The sequence below is a fragment of the Gadus morhua genome, chromosome 10, assembly GCF_902167405.1.
Source record: "Gadus morhua chromosome 10, gadMor3.0, whole genome shotgun sequence".
Taxonomy (NCBI): domain Eukaryota; kingdom Metazoa; phylum Chordata; class Actinopteri; order Gadiformes; family Gadidae; genus Gadus; species Gadus morhua.
This window is the reverse complement of record NC_044057.1, coordinates 8,736,225-8,750,260: the sequence shown is the minus strand read 5'-3', so window position 1 is coordinate 8,750,260 and position 14,036 is coordinate 8,736,225. Positions and strand designations below refer to the sequence as shown.

Genomic DNA, 14,036 nt, shown 5'->3' with positions numbered 1-14,036 from the left:
GGAGAAATTAAACTAAGAGGCATTCTGTAAGCATTCAGTTGAAATTCAAAGAATACACTTCCTATATACACACTAACTAGAATACACTAACTTATAATATTAAAGACTTTCTGCACATCAGATGTAATGGTGGGAACGAAGCGCAGGAGCAGCAATAAGTCGTGTGATTTTCTGCATAGTGTAACCAAAGCATAAGAAAAACATGATGTAAGTAAAGGAAATGGCAGTTCGACATTTTTAAACTGAATTGACTTGAAAATTGACTATAATTGGAATTTCACAGATGTAAATCAACACAACAGAGTAAATATGTATTTTTAATTTAGAAACATGGGTCACTAACTATGGCCAAAATATACAGTAATAAGACAGTACCATGTACATAATTCACAGGGCAGGGTACACGGGCTGGAGTCTATTCCTTATCTATACCATTTCGGCTAGGGATAAAACCTTTGTAGATCCCATTAGGGTCTGGGTATGTTTCACGTATTCTCCAAACACAGCAACTTGGTATGACAACTCTGTGGCCTTGTCCAAGTTGACCATACTGCCAAATTATATACTGTCTATATGCAGAAAAGCGGAACTGCCTGTGGCTTTCCCCCGGTGTTTGTGCATCATCTAATGCTCGGGAGTCATTCCAGATGCGTCTAGCCATGCGGAGGACCCCCGGCTGCAAGATGAAGGCATCCATGTGAGGCAGGACAGAGATGCAATTTTCCAGCGTTTGTCGGCAGCACACCTTCTCAATGTCTCTAATCATCTACCTGCATCTGCCACAGACACACCACTCTGGTTGCCCGGGTGTTCGAATAATTTGGGAATCATCCTGAACCTGTGAGTGTGCCATCAGGTCAAACAGCATGCTTGGGTCCCTTTCCAGGCAGGTCAGAAGCAGCTCATGAGACTGTGTGATGTCTAGAGCTTGAATTCTAGCCTGAAATAGTAGATATTTTCATGTCAATAGATGTTGCAGAGGTCATGATTTTTAAAACAAATAGAAATATTGGCTGCTGGACATCTAATCCAAAGACAATAATAAGAAGAAAATACTAATATGGTGCTGCTTTACCTGCTCAGCGGCAATCCTCTCCTGCTGAAATTGCTGAACTAGATCATCATGAGTAAGAACAGCAGGTCCACGTCCCCGGCGACCTCTTGCTCTTCTTCTTGCTCTGCTAGGAACATCTCTGTTGGTTCCTGGTCTCTCCTCATCACAGTCCTCTCCACCCTGTGTCACACCACGGCCCCCCCTACCTCTGCCTCGGCTGCCTCTAGAAGGGCCTGTTCTTTTTCTGGCTCCTCTGCTCGTTTCCTCTGCCTCCACAACTTGTTGGCCTTATGTGTTTGGTTTTTTTTTGTGTTGTGGAAAACCACGGCCCCTGCCTTTCATTCCCCTGCCATGGTTTCCTCTGCCTCCACTTTCAGTCCTTGCTTTCTTCCTTGAGGTGTCTTCGCCTGGAGAATCGTCATCATCATCGTCATCAATATCAATATCATCTTCCTCTGTGTAAACTTCAATGCTGTAGTCAGGATCTACTACACTGTCGTCCTAGAAGCACCAACATGTAAAAACAAAGACAGAACATGTTTTACTTTATAACAATATCAGGGTGAAGAGAGGCATAGGAACACTTTCTGAAAATACATGTTTTGCATATTTTAATTTTACTATAAATCATATCTCTGTGAAATTATTGTAGTGAGATTCGTGAGATCAGACAACATAAGCTGTGTCGAGTCTGATGATGGGGGGTGGGGGGAGGGGGAGACAGTCTGAAGTCAATAGGCTGGTTGTAGGTGTGAATCCACATAGTAGGCTACGTGAAGAGGGGAGATTTCTAAAATGCAGACAATGTTAGAAACAGCAGCAGTTTGCAATGTTACAATGTTTCCAATTGCAGATATAAGCATTCTATCATTTGAGATCATATTGCAATATTTCCCATTACAGTATGCTGATGAAGCTAACATTCAAGATCAAAAGCATAGCAAAATGTGTTTCCATTATCCCTGCCAACCTTTCTACATAATTAGGGCAGTGTGTTATTACTCTTGCTGTGGAGAACTCCCCAGGGTCCCACAATGTCTATTTATTATAAAGTTCGAGCTTTCGACATTGAAGAATAATTTTTTGAACAGAGTGATAAAGTTAACCACCGGTGGCCGTTAGCAGACAAAACCGTATCCGACGTTACACTGAAAACAAAACAGCTGAGACTGCTTATTATAAGGCCGCTATAACGTTAGATAACGTTAGCCGTACAGTGTTTGCAAGAAAATACGACGAATTCTACAAAAAAATGTATGACAACTAAAAGAATAAAGCAAATAAATGGTGCAAATAACCATTGAACTGAATATATATGTGTATGTAAATGTATATAACTTACCGGTGCTTCTGAATCCGATTCCATTGCTTCGGTAAACAAAAACTCACGTGCGTGCGCGGAGGCAGTAGGTTGTAAGTCTGCTTGTGTAAATAAAGTTTCTTAAATAAAAGACCGCGGATGGGAACGAGGGGGTGGGGCATTGGAGGAAGGCGGGATGATTTGAATGTGCTGTAATTCTCAAATGCAACAAAGGTGCGAGTCCCTGTAAAGAACCAAATAGCCCTTGCTTTTACGCACATAAAAACACTGGTCCGCGGACCACCAGTGTTCCGTGACGGTACTGCATGTGGTCCGTGGAAAAGCACAATAAAATATAAAGTACTTCCTTTTAACAAGCCTGTTGTACTGATGCTATGACCAGTTGTTTTTAGTGATACTAGGCCTATTAAGAGGGGCGGGTAATTCAGGTAGGACTGTGTGCAGACATATTTAATTATGAGTATTATGAGGTGGTCCGCGAAAATTGATTAAAAATAGTGGTCCACACACACACACACTTGAAAAACCTTGCCTTAGGCTTAGAGGCTTGTCCATTTAGGGTGCACTCACACTAGGCCATCTGGCCGTGGCCGTTGGCCGTTTTCACACCTAACCGTGCTCGAATGGCCCCATTGTTCTCTGGCCTGCACCCACACAGACCCCGAAGCCATTTGTTTTGAGAATAATGGCTGGCTGATGAAGTTATTGGCTGGCTAGCCGGCTCAGCCAAAACCTAAATCGCTGCTGCAGCCGACAAATTTTTCATGGCTACAAATGGCTGAACATTTTCGTGTGTGTCTCTATGTGATAGGGCTTTGACTTTTGCCCAAAGATCATATTCGAAGTTCAATTTGAGCACGGTTAGGTGTGAAAACGGCCACGGCCACGGCCAGATGGCCTAGTGTGAGTGCACCCCTTAGCCTGTTTTAGTGTCGATTTGCCCAAAAAAGTGATCCTGAGTTTGCTGTTTCTAATGATCCTGCTAAATATTTCTGTTTTTTCAAGAAATATACACAAAAACATACATTAAAGGTTGGGATGGAATTCTCTTTTTTGGCAATTTTTTCAAAATTACTTAATCCTTTTCATAACCCACTTACAGCCACTGAGTTAGAAGTACTGACATGAAAATTAAACATTTCAATTATCTGTGGAACGGGCAGGGCTCGAAAAACTCCAGCCAATGATTTCCAGAACCACCGAGTGGCATTGGACAGTAATTATACGTCAATCAAACGGTCGTACTGCACTCCCCCCGCGCGTGAACCCTTCGTGCACGTACTCAAAGCTCGTGACCCAGAGCAAGCTTCTGTTTGTTGTTATTCTGCGGTAGCTATTGGAGCTAGCTAACTAGCTAATACACCTATGGACCTAGCACTACAAGACAACACTAAACTCCAACCTAGCTAGCCTGACTCGCTCTCGCGCATCTGTGTTCGCGCTAGTGCATGATTGCGCGTCCATGTACTTGGAATGGGTGGAGTCAGAGTCAACGTTGAAGGAGAGGGGGTAGGATCAGAGCCAAGAGAGAGATCTATCACTCTTGGTAGGACCATTCGAGTTGTGTATTTTCAAAATCAGCTGGCGTTTCCCAAATCCCATACCCAACCATTAAAGGTTGGGTACGCGATTTGCGAAACGCCAGCAGATTTTGAAAATACCCAACTCAAATGGTCCTACCCCCTCTCCTTCAACGCTGACTCTGACTCCACCCATTCCAAGTACCTGGACGCGCAATCATGCACGAGCGCGAACAGAGATGCGCGAGAGCGAGCCAGGCTAGCGTAGGTTTTCGTTTAACAACATGGCACTACATTCAGCTGTAAGTTGCACCCAGTACCGCGGGAAGTAGGGGTGCTGCAACACCCCCTGTCCGAGGCCCTGTCTTATCACAGAAAACGATCATTTCTAAAAACTCCGGCCAAAGTGGAGATTTCTGAAAACGCCGGTTATGTGTTGTCGTGTCAACGGCAGGCATGCAAACTGGCTCGGGGTGAAAAAGGTGAGAATGATGCGTGAGCTGAGAAAAACACAGACCCACTATAGGGTTCCAGGTTTATACTCCGGGGAGTTTTCTTTTACATTTTTTAATATATTAGGGTTAGTCACAAGCTAAAAAAAATTACAGGACTGCGCACAATTACGAACAAAGCATTAATTTATTATGTGCAAGGGCAGCCCCAATAGGTACATAACTTATTACAAAATTAAGAAAGAATATTGAGAAGAATAAAAAGAGGCGGGAGGACAGGGCAATAGGTACGGAAGCCGAGAACGGCCATCGATTATTTATTTTTTTATGCACTGTTATCTCGTGATAACGACTTATTATCTCGTTTTCTCGATATAACAAAGGTCGTTTTCTCGTGATAACGAATTAATTATCTCGTTTTCTCGACATAACAAAGGTCGTTTTCTCGTGATAACGAATTAATTATCTCGTTTTCTCGATATAACAAAGGTCGTTTCCTCGTGATAACGAATTAATTATCTCGTTATCTCGATATAACAGACAGACTTTTGGCGCTGGTTAATGTGATCGTGCTGATTTCAGCCTACGAGAGCTTCCACTGTCTGATCCAGGTGTGTCCCAGGGAGGTGAAAATGGCAGATCACATTATTGATCAACGCATCAGGACCTACTTCAACCAAGGTCTAAAGCCGCGAACACACCAAGCGCGTACCTCGCGTACCATGTACGCGCGTAACGCAGCTAAAATGTTGCTTGACCATTTTGTGTCAAAAATGGTCAGATACGCGCGTAACGCGCGTAGATGAGACCGCCCAAAACTCCCCCCCCCCCCCCCCAGCCTGTGGCTGCGCTGGATTTAGGAGTCTGAGGTAGGAAACCCAAACGCCGCCGTGTTTGGGTGATAGAGTTTAGATCGGGTTAGATTAAATAATCTCGGATATAAATAACAATAATCGGCTTAAATAACTTCACATGGTGTGTCTGGTGTGTTTCCAGCATTCGTAGTGTTGATCAGCAGATATATAGTCCGCCAAGACGTTGAGGTTGCTTAGTAACCAGAGACTCTGTCCATGCAAGTGAACGGAGCGTTCCCTCTTCGTCATAACTATCAAACCAAACATCCTTCACATTCACCGAGCGAACATTATGAAAGTAAAATGCACATTTCTCGCTAAAAATGTTTCCATAAAAGCATTTGATGGCGTAACTATGTTACTATTTCCACACAGAATAAAGAAAGATGCCGGCCGTATGCTTCTGTCCAAGCTCACTACTCTCTGCCAGTGACGTCGGGTCAAGCTCAACGCTGATTGGCTATTGCGGCGCGTTACTCGCGTAAAAAGTTCAATTTTTTGAACTCCTCGTACGCGCGTATATGTACGCGCGTATATATACGCGCGTATATATACGCGCCTCATACGCACCTAACGCGAGTAAAATGTTGCTTATACGCATGTAACGCTCGTACGCGTCTCATACGCGCGTAAACCAATGGTTCCCTATGGAAAAATTGCCGATTTCATACGCGTGATACGCGGGTAACGCTTTTGGTGTGGCCGTACCTTAACACAGGAAGAAATGCATTGTGCCTTTCTGTAAGAGATGGCTTTCAGATTAGTCCTCGACATTTAAGAAAAAAACATCTCGTTATCACGAGAAAACAGGGATTATCTCGTTATCACGAGAAAACGAAGGGGAAAAAATATCTCGTTATCACGAGAAAACGATCTTTGTTATATCGAGATAACGAGATAATAAGTCGTTATCACGAGATAACAGTGCATAAAAAAATAAAATAATCGATGGCCGTTCTCGGCTTCCGTAAATAGGAGTATGCCATTATTTATTTTTCTTCTTGGCCTGGACCAGTGTCTCAAGGGCCCGCTTTCTTCACTCGGCTATATCGACTAGTATGTATCAACACAACTGGTGACCCGCTGAAAAATTCTCTTTTGGCGCGTTTCCACTGGAGGGTGCGTTCGGTTCAGTTCGCAAAGTTGCGGCACGGTTCGCGTTTCCACCGCCAAAAGTGGGCGTGACATAGGGATAAAAACAAACTGCGAGGTATTATTCTGGACAATGGACGTGTCGCGTAAAACGTTAGCTTGGGCGAACAAGGAGGTGGAGCATGGACCTATTAAAGAAGACAATACTTTATTAAAGCATGCAATTGTGATGTAGAACAAAATAGAAAGAAAACAAAGTGCTTGCATGATATTGAAGCCTACAGCGATCGTTACTTAACTTGTGTGGTGGTGCCTTATCATTTGTTTACCCTCACGTTGCCATGGCAACGCGATTGCACTCTCATTGGCTGAATCGATGAGAACGTTTTAAATAATATAAGGTCGCGGGGAGACGAAGCTCTGTTCGTTTGTATATTTTATTTACGTTACCATATTTTTGTTATGTTTGTTTTGGGAATCAGTTCTTGTCGTTCACCTTCGGGATGTTTACGTAGCTGCCGCGGCGATCGACATCCGGCCTACCATGAGGGTACTGTCGGCGGTGGAAACGCTCGGTGGAAACGAGGCATTTAAAGGCTCCGCTGGGCTCACGCTTGGCCGTTTCAGATGGTAGGCGACTTTCCGCTCACGCTGTCGGTTGGCCGCGCGGCTTCACGAGCGCGCGCATGCGTTCGACGAGCACGGAAGCGACAGTTCCACGGGAGTGCGCCCACTTGTCGTGCCGCCTGACAGAATGCTGCGCCTTCTCTCTGTCCGCTCGCCTCTCCATTGAGAATGTATTAGCAGGCGCCACAAGGACTCCATGGCTGACCATCAGACCCCCCCCCCCCCAAATGTTTTCTCAACGGATCTCCACGAATCACACAAGTGGTCAATTTTGTCTGCAAAACGGCGAATTTCGCCGAAAGGTGACTAGTTTGCATGCCTGCAACGGGGAGAAACGGGATTTTAGGTTCTGAAGCGTCACATTATGCACCAGGAAATGCTTAACGTCATGTGAGCGCCCGCTGTACCGTATTGGTCCGAATATAAACACAAACCCCATTGTAAGACGACCTATATTTGGAAAAAAGATTTGAAGACCAGATCTTGATTTCATGAATAAATAAATTGTATTAATTGAAATAATATACGAAAATAAAAAGGCATAGAATAAAACACTGCATTGCCACTAAACAGTAGTGCAAATAGGCCGTACTGATGTGTACACCAAAGACTTCCTGACACTCCTCTGCCCCGCTGTGTTCGCTCTGGCTGTGGTCGCTCCGAACTGTTTCGGCCCGTGGCAAAGCGAGTCATCCTCGCTGCTGTCCAAGGTATGTTGAGACGCAGCATTTATTTAATGCTCATATGACCTAGTGCTGAAAAAAGGTTATATGAAAAAGTGTGAGGGTAGCGGTGGTGCGCTAAACTTGTTCTGTGAGCAGCTGGATGTGAACCATGGTGTGAAGGAAGTGAACACAACGATCGATTTTCAACTGTGCGCGCATGCACTGGTGTAATTGAGCTGCGCTGCTATATATCTTTTTTATCAATGTGACGAGTTGCGAGTCTAGTGCAGGCCGGGGTTTTTTTTCCAGCACCCCCTGCTGAGAATACGTTCTCGCGGCTATGGTTGCACCAGATGTTATAAACATTAAACGGTCACATAAATCATTACTATTTTTAGAAAATGTATGTTTGTTTCATATAATTGTATTGGAAGTCCTGGTTTTCACTAGGGTTGCCGCGGTGTGGACATTTTCACACCGAGTAATAAACTCGTCTCAACACCGGTATTACCGAGTATAAACGGTATAAACTTTGAAGCTAGGTCAACCGCCACACAAGCATCGGTTTTTAGACCCTTCTCGTCCTTCAGTTGCCGCCAACGTTCGAAAGCAGCGCCTAGGATTATTCTTGATTTCAGTTTTTCTCTTTCAGCGTTTTTTATTATCAATTACTCTCTGAAAAATAGTTTTCCTTCTCTTTGCTGGTGGTGGTGGTGGTGGTGGTGGTGGTGGTGGGGATGGTGGCATCTTGTCTGCCATGGAAATTGTCTTCTACTGCTAGGTCCAAATGTGGATTAACTAGTTCCAGTAGCTACCGCAGGATAACAACAAACAGGAGCTTGCTCTGGGTCACGAGCTCTGGGTCACGAGTACTGCACGAAGGGGTCGCGCGCGGGGGAGGGGGAGCGCAGTACGACCGTTTGATTGACGTACTTACTGTCCAATGCAACTCGGTGGCAATGGAAATGATTGGCTGGAGTTTTTCGAGCCTTGCCCGTTCCACAGATGATTGACAAGTTTAATTTTCATGTCAGTACTTCTGACTCAGTGGCTGTAAGCGGGTTATGATAAGGATTTCAAGTAATTTTGCAAAAATGGCCAAAAAAGCGAATTCCGTACCCAACCTTTAAGGCTGTGGCTCACATTTCAGTTGGCCTGAGACCAAGTTTAGTTTTCCTTTGTACTTTGTCGTAATTCAAACAATTAAGTCTTGGTAGAGACAACAAGTGAGTGCTGGTGAGTTTATTATGCAGACATAAGCAGAAGAACTGGGGTGACTTAGCTACCCGAGCGTTTCCCCTATATTTGTAGTTAGCAAAACGATGAAACCAAAATAACTAATTTCTGTTGTGTGGTCATCTATATCTTAACACACTTTTGAGTTAAATGTATACTTCCAAACATCGGATAGATACGACCAAAAAGTATTAAACGAAAAAAAAAAAAAAAGTGCAATTACAAGGGCTTCGTTATGGTGGTCCATCCGTTTTTGTTTCTTTTTGGAAACTCCGTGAAGGTTCTGTTTGTTTGAGCGTTACCATCCAAACCCTTCATGTTTCTTATGCTATGCTATGAGCAACAGTCATTCATCTTCGAATCCATAACTCCATTAACCCTCTCCGATTTCTGGAAACCTTAATACGTTTAAAATAGTAGATTTTCCGTCGCTGGTCTTCACCACTGAGTTACCTTTAGCTGCTAAATGTTATTAATGTTGAACAGCTCTCCGGTGAAGGACTGAGTGCTCTGATGCTAACCTCATCTCTGTGTATCTTATGTAGATAGTGAGTCAAGTACGGGATTGTTTCTCTTTATTTGTCCCACGTTGACTTTACTTTTTCGTATCATATATTTCGGAGGACAACCCTGTTCTAAATTATATGGTCTTTGGACAACCGTGAATGGTCGTTTGATGGCGCTATTTCACTGAATGCAATACATCATATATTATATTACTGCTGAAGGATGGACTGCTCTGGACTAAACGGAACTACAGATACAGATTTGAAAGGCCCAGATGTGCAGTTTTATTTTGAGGATTCGGAAAGTGAATTGGAGTTCAGTTTTAACCCTCAGGCCTACAGCTCCAAAAAGACCCAAAGGAACCCATGGGAGCGATCCCCCCCCTTGGTCCTGGCCTTCCCCCTCTCCACGGGTCCTGGTGACTCGGGAAAGAGCCTCACCTCTGATCTAGACCAAATCACAGATGAAGACCTGGAGCGTGACTCTCCTGACGAGCCCGTTGAGGACTGGATGGTCCTTGGAGGAGCGGCTCAGGAGGGGGATGGAGACATCCAGCTCAACGTCGGCTACTGGAGAGGCAGCAGCTCCGACGGATCTGATGGTGAGGCAGCCAGACATAACTCATTATCTTATTCATTAGGCTTCCTTTCACACTAATAACATGCAGTCATTGAGCTTTTGTGATTGGGATTGACAGATTTTTGATCTAGTAGGGGGGTGGTGGAATATTATGATTCGAATGTAGTATAATAAATCTTAATCTTGGTATGGAAAATCAAAATACTCAACATTCAAGTGTCACTGTTTTAACATTAAAGGAACCACTTGACTCACAATAATGCATATTCAAACTACAGATTAAGATGTTTGTAACGTAAAGACATATTGGTGCCATGGGAGCTTTTTAATGAGTTAAAGAGTTGCTTCACTTGGAAGTTGGCACGATTCCATCCTGTCAGAGAAAGCCGTCACACATACCCGTTTCACCTGTTGTTCATAACATCCTATTTGTGTGTACGGCATCTCTTTCCAAGTTCTAGAGACAATGGTGCTCTCTATGTGCAGTAGGATCTCTCTTATCCTAACCCTAACCCTACACACATGGAAAGACTCAATATGGTGGTTACAAACTTCCGCAATCTGCAAAGAATAGCTCTACTCCCAAACAGGAAACCAGGCCAGCCAGTATTGGTTCCCGTCCAAAAGGTCCTGGGTCCAATTTCCTCAACACTCACCTGCCTACTTTTCAACGACACGCATCTGCTTTCAACATAGTAACTTAGCTCTGGCTCACAGACAACATTTATACTTTCTCTTTATTTTTTCCATGCTTACAGGACTTCCCATTGCATTCAACTTCCCTTTCTACTGTAGAATAGCTTGAGTTTGATGTTTGATCTCAAGGCAGGGATCACCTTAGAGGTTCTAAACTTATATAAAAAACAATGGGGTTATGGAGCTCACCCCATTCTAAGTTAAGTCTATTGTTAGAGTTAACAAGTAGACAACAATATTAAAATGCATGACCTATATACAACATAACTATTATTATTCACTTTAGGTCAGCTGCTAGGCTAATAATACATTTTGATAGTTTATTATCAGAATTCTAAATTAGTACCAAACATAAACCATTCTGGCATATTTCAATTGGGTATGGATAATAGATATGGCATAGAAGGCACTCAATTCTGAAAAATATTGTTTTCGTTTTTTTCTTTCCATTGTAGTCGAATGTCCGAAATCTGACGAGCATTCCTGGGCTGTTCTGGAAAGAGATAAGGTAGCCTTAATTTTGTTAATAGGCGCTTGTGTGTAAAATTTTATGAAAAGTTGTTTTAATCCAATTTTATTATTCATGATTAATTCATAGTTACAGATCATTTTATAAGTTTTGATTATAATTGCAAATAACATTCAAGAAATATATATTTTTCTGTTTTTTTGGTGGATGATTGGACAAATCCTCTAGTCTGGGACCGACCGGTCGGTACTGAGATACTACTCTGCCCCTAAACGCGCAGTCACCTGTCGCCAGTGCAACCAGAGGGGACACCTGGCCCGGGCCTGCCCCCGCCACAAGGTGAGGACACGCCCTGACAAGCACACAGCAACAAGGACGCATTATTCCATACTCATACATGGTGGTCAACTTTACCTATCCTTTGCATTTATTGGATTAAATAACATTTCAGATACAAAATGCAAGTATGGGCTGGTTTTACATTATTGAGAAAAACGGGTGTAAAACACATCAAAAGGTTCAGCAGGTACCAATGAACCAAAGAAAGCTGCGGAAATATATACACACACACAGACACACACACACACACACACACACTGGGGCTTTGACTTCGAACTTCGTGATTCGAATATAATTCGAATATCAAAAAAAATAAAAATAATTCGAACGAATATTAGGCAGCCCTTAATATTCGAACCTGTTATGGGCAGGCCAAGAGGGAGAGACGTCGGAGAACCCATGCAGTCTATTCATAATATTGTAATATCCACGGAAGAGGCAGTGAATGAAGTATTGATTAGACAGCGATTTATTAGAAACATAACAAACAGTTGGAACACGCAAGACCGGTAACCATAGCAACGCCTGTAAACAAACCTCGCAAAGCCCAATCCAGGGCTGAATCCGAATACTCATACTTATAGTATGCATTTTGTAGTACGCCACAAATATAGCGTGTCCGAATGCTCAGTGTGCATTGTGTAGTACGGAAAACGTTTCCGAATGCGTACTACCGCCACAGTATACAACGGTAGGTCACTACGTTACCAGACTACGAGTCTGGTAACGAACGAAGAAGTGATGGCTGACCCGACACTACCAACAGCGGCTTAGAAAGACGTCATAGAAAGCGGCGAAAAAAAGAGACATTAAAAAGAGTAAAAAAGTAAAGTAAGTTTTTAATTTAATAGCAACGATGACAAGATGGAAAACAGGTAACTAATCAAGGTAATTTTGCCGGCATCTGAGGGGAGACACGTCATCTCCAAACATCCGGTGGAGTTACGGCGGTGTTCGGAAGAGTTCAGAGGCGTTCTACGCATAGCTGTAGACCGTACTACAAGTGTAGTACGGTCAAGTAGTAGACACTGAACATAAATAGTATGTACTAAGTACTCGGATTCAGCCCAGGTATTACTGAAGGCATTTAATGGTCAAAATATTATTAATAAATATTCGAATATATTCGAATACTAATATTAATAAACAAACGAACTTCGAATATGATTTTTGGCCAAAAGTCAAAGCCCTAACACACACACACACACACACACACACACACACACACACACACACACACACACACACACACACACACACACACACACACACACACACACACACACACACACACACACACACACCTCCAAAAGATTAATTCTTGTACACTTTAAACTATAAGGCAATATAAGTACATTTTGAAAACTGTATTTATGATATGCATTTATAGGTGTATGTCAAAATTAATTTTAGGCAAGGCAAGGCAACTTTATTTATATAGCACTTTTCATACACAAGGCAGACTCAAAGTGCTTCACATATAAACATTGTTATACAATAAAATAAAATAATAGATAAGTAAAAGAAAACATATGCAAAGAAATGAGTAAAATAGAAAGTGCAATGTATTTAAGATCAGATCAACAGTCTCTCTGGTATCCGCGTCGGGACTCCAACCCGACCTAAAAGGAACTTGGTACTTTCTCTGGGACTCCAACCCGGATTCTAGTAACCCTTATCTTTTCTCTCTGGTATCAGATCATGTATCTTTCTGGTAAAAATAGAAAATGTAATTGAAAGTTAAAAAGGCTTTTTAGTAAGTAAAATTGAAAGTGCAATGTATTTAAGAAAGTGAGAAAATTTAATTGAAAGTTAAAAAGGCATTTTAGTAAAATAAAGGTAAAGTATTTAAGATTTAGCAGAAAGCTAAAGCAAACATAAAAGTCTTCAATCTTGTTTTGAAGGTGCTCAGAGTATTTGTTGCATAGTAACTAAATCCTGCTTTCCCATGTTTCGTGTTTACTCTGGGGATAATTAACAGATTGGTCTCAGAAGATCTTAGTGTTCTAGAAAGCTTATGTAGTGGAAGCATATCAGTTACATATTTTGGGCCTAAACCATGTAGGGATTTATAGGTTAGCAACATGATTTTAAAATCAATTCTCTGACCTACAGGAAGCCAATGTAACGATTTAAGAATTGGTGTAATATGTTCAAATTTTTTGGTCTTTGTTAAAACTCTAGCAGCAGCATTCTGAACAAGCTGAAGCTTCCTTAGAGTTTGTTTTGGGAGACCTGTAAGGAGACCATTGCAGTAATCAAGCTTACTAGTGATAAAGGCATGTACAAGTTTTTGTAAGTCTTCGGTGAACATGAGCCCTCTAAGTCTTGCTAAATTTTTAGGGTGATAATATGCAGATTTTGTAACTGATTTGATGTGACTATCGAAATGTAAATCAGAATCCATGATAACCCCTAGATTTTCTTTTTTTTTAACTCATAATAACCACATTTATTCACAGACTTCAATAAAATATGAGTTTTGAATAAGCCAAACCATTCAACACTGTACCCCTCCCTCCTCCACTCATCGGTGGTCTTTAACAAACCAAACCATTCAACACTGTACCCCTCCGTCCTCCACTCAGCGACGGGCTGCCTGCTCGCTGTGCGGCATGCAGGGCC

General features: G+C 42.4%; 1 protein-coding gene and 1 long non-coding RNA gene across 4 annotated transcripts in view; one reads left to right on the top strand and one right to left on the bottom strand.

The window, feature by feature from the left end:
- Window positions 1–303: 303 nt before the first annotated feature.
- On the bottom strand, window positions 304–11,007 carry LOC115552253 (uncharacterized). 3 transcript variants are annotated; one of them, XR_003978295.1, is made up of 4 exons: window positions 10,564–11,007; window positions 9,769–9,923; window positions 1,076–1,555; window positions 304–940 (listed from the first exon to the last, which is right to left on the bottom strand). It is a non-coding gene; the product is annotated as an uncharacterized LOC115552253 (long non-coding RNA). The 3 variants fall into 3 exon arrangements; XR_003978293.1 differs by lacking the exon at window positions 10,564–11,007 and adding an exon at window positions 10,307–10,515; XR_003978294.1 differs by lacking the exons at window positions 9,769–9,923; window positions 10,564–11,007 and adding an exon at window positions 2,397–3,515.
- The window catches only part of LOC115552251 (zinc finger CCHC domain-containing protein 7), a 15,467-nt gene continuing 10,114 nt past the window's right edge, over window positions 8,684–14,036 (top strand). The window contains exons 1-4 of the mRNA XM_030368167.1: window positions 8,684–9,929; window positions 11,059–11,111; window positions 11,301–11,411; window positions 14,000–14,036. The exon at window positions 14,000–14,036 is cut by the window's right edge and continues 134 nt beyond it. Of these exons, the coding sequence (XP_030224027.1) occupies window positions 9,551–9,929; window positions 11,059–11,111; window positions 11,301–11,411; window positions 14,000–14,036 (580 nt within the window). The 5' untranslated portion in view covers window positions 8,684–9,550. The remainder of the gene's footprint in view (window positions 9,930–11,058; window positions 11,112–11,300; window positions 11,412–13,999) is intronic.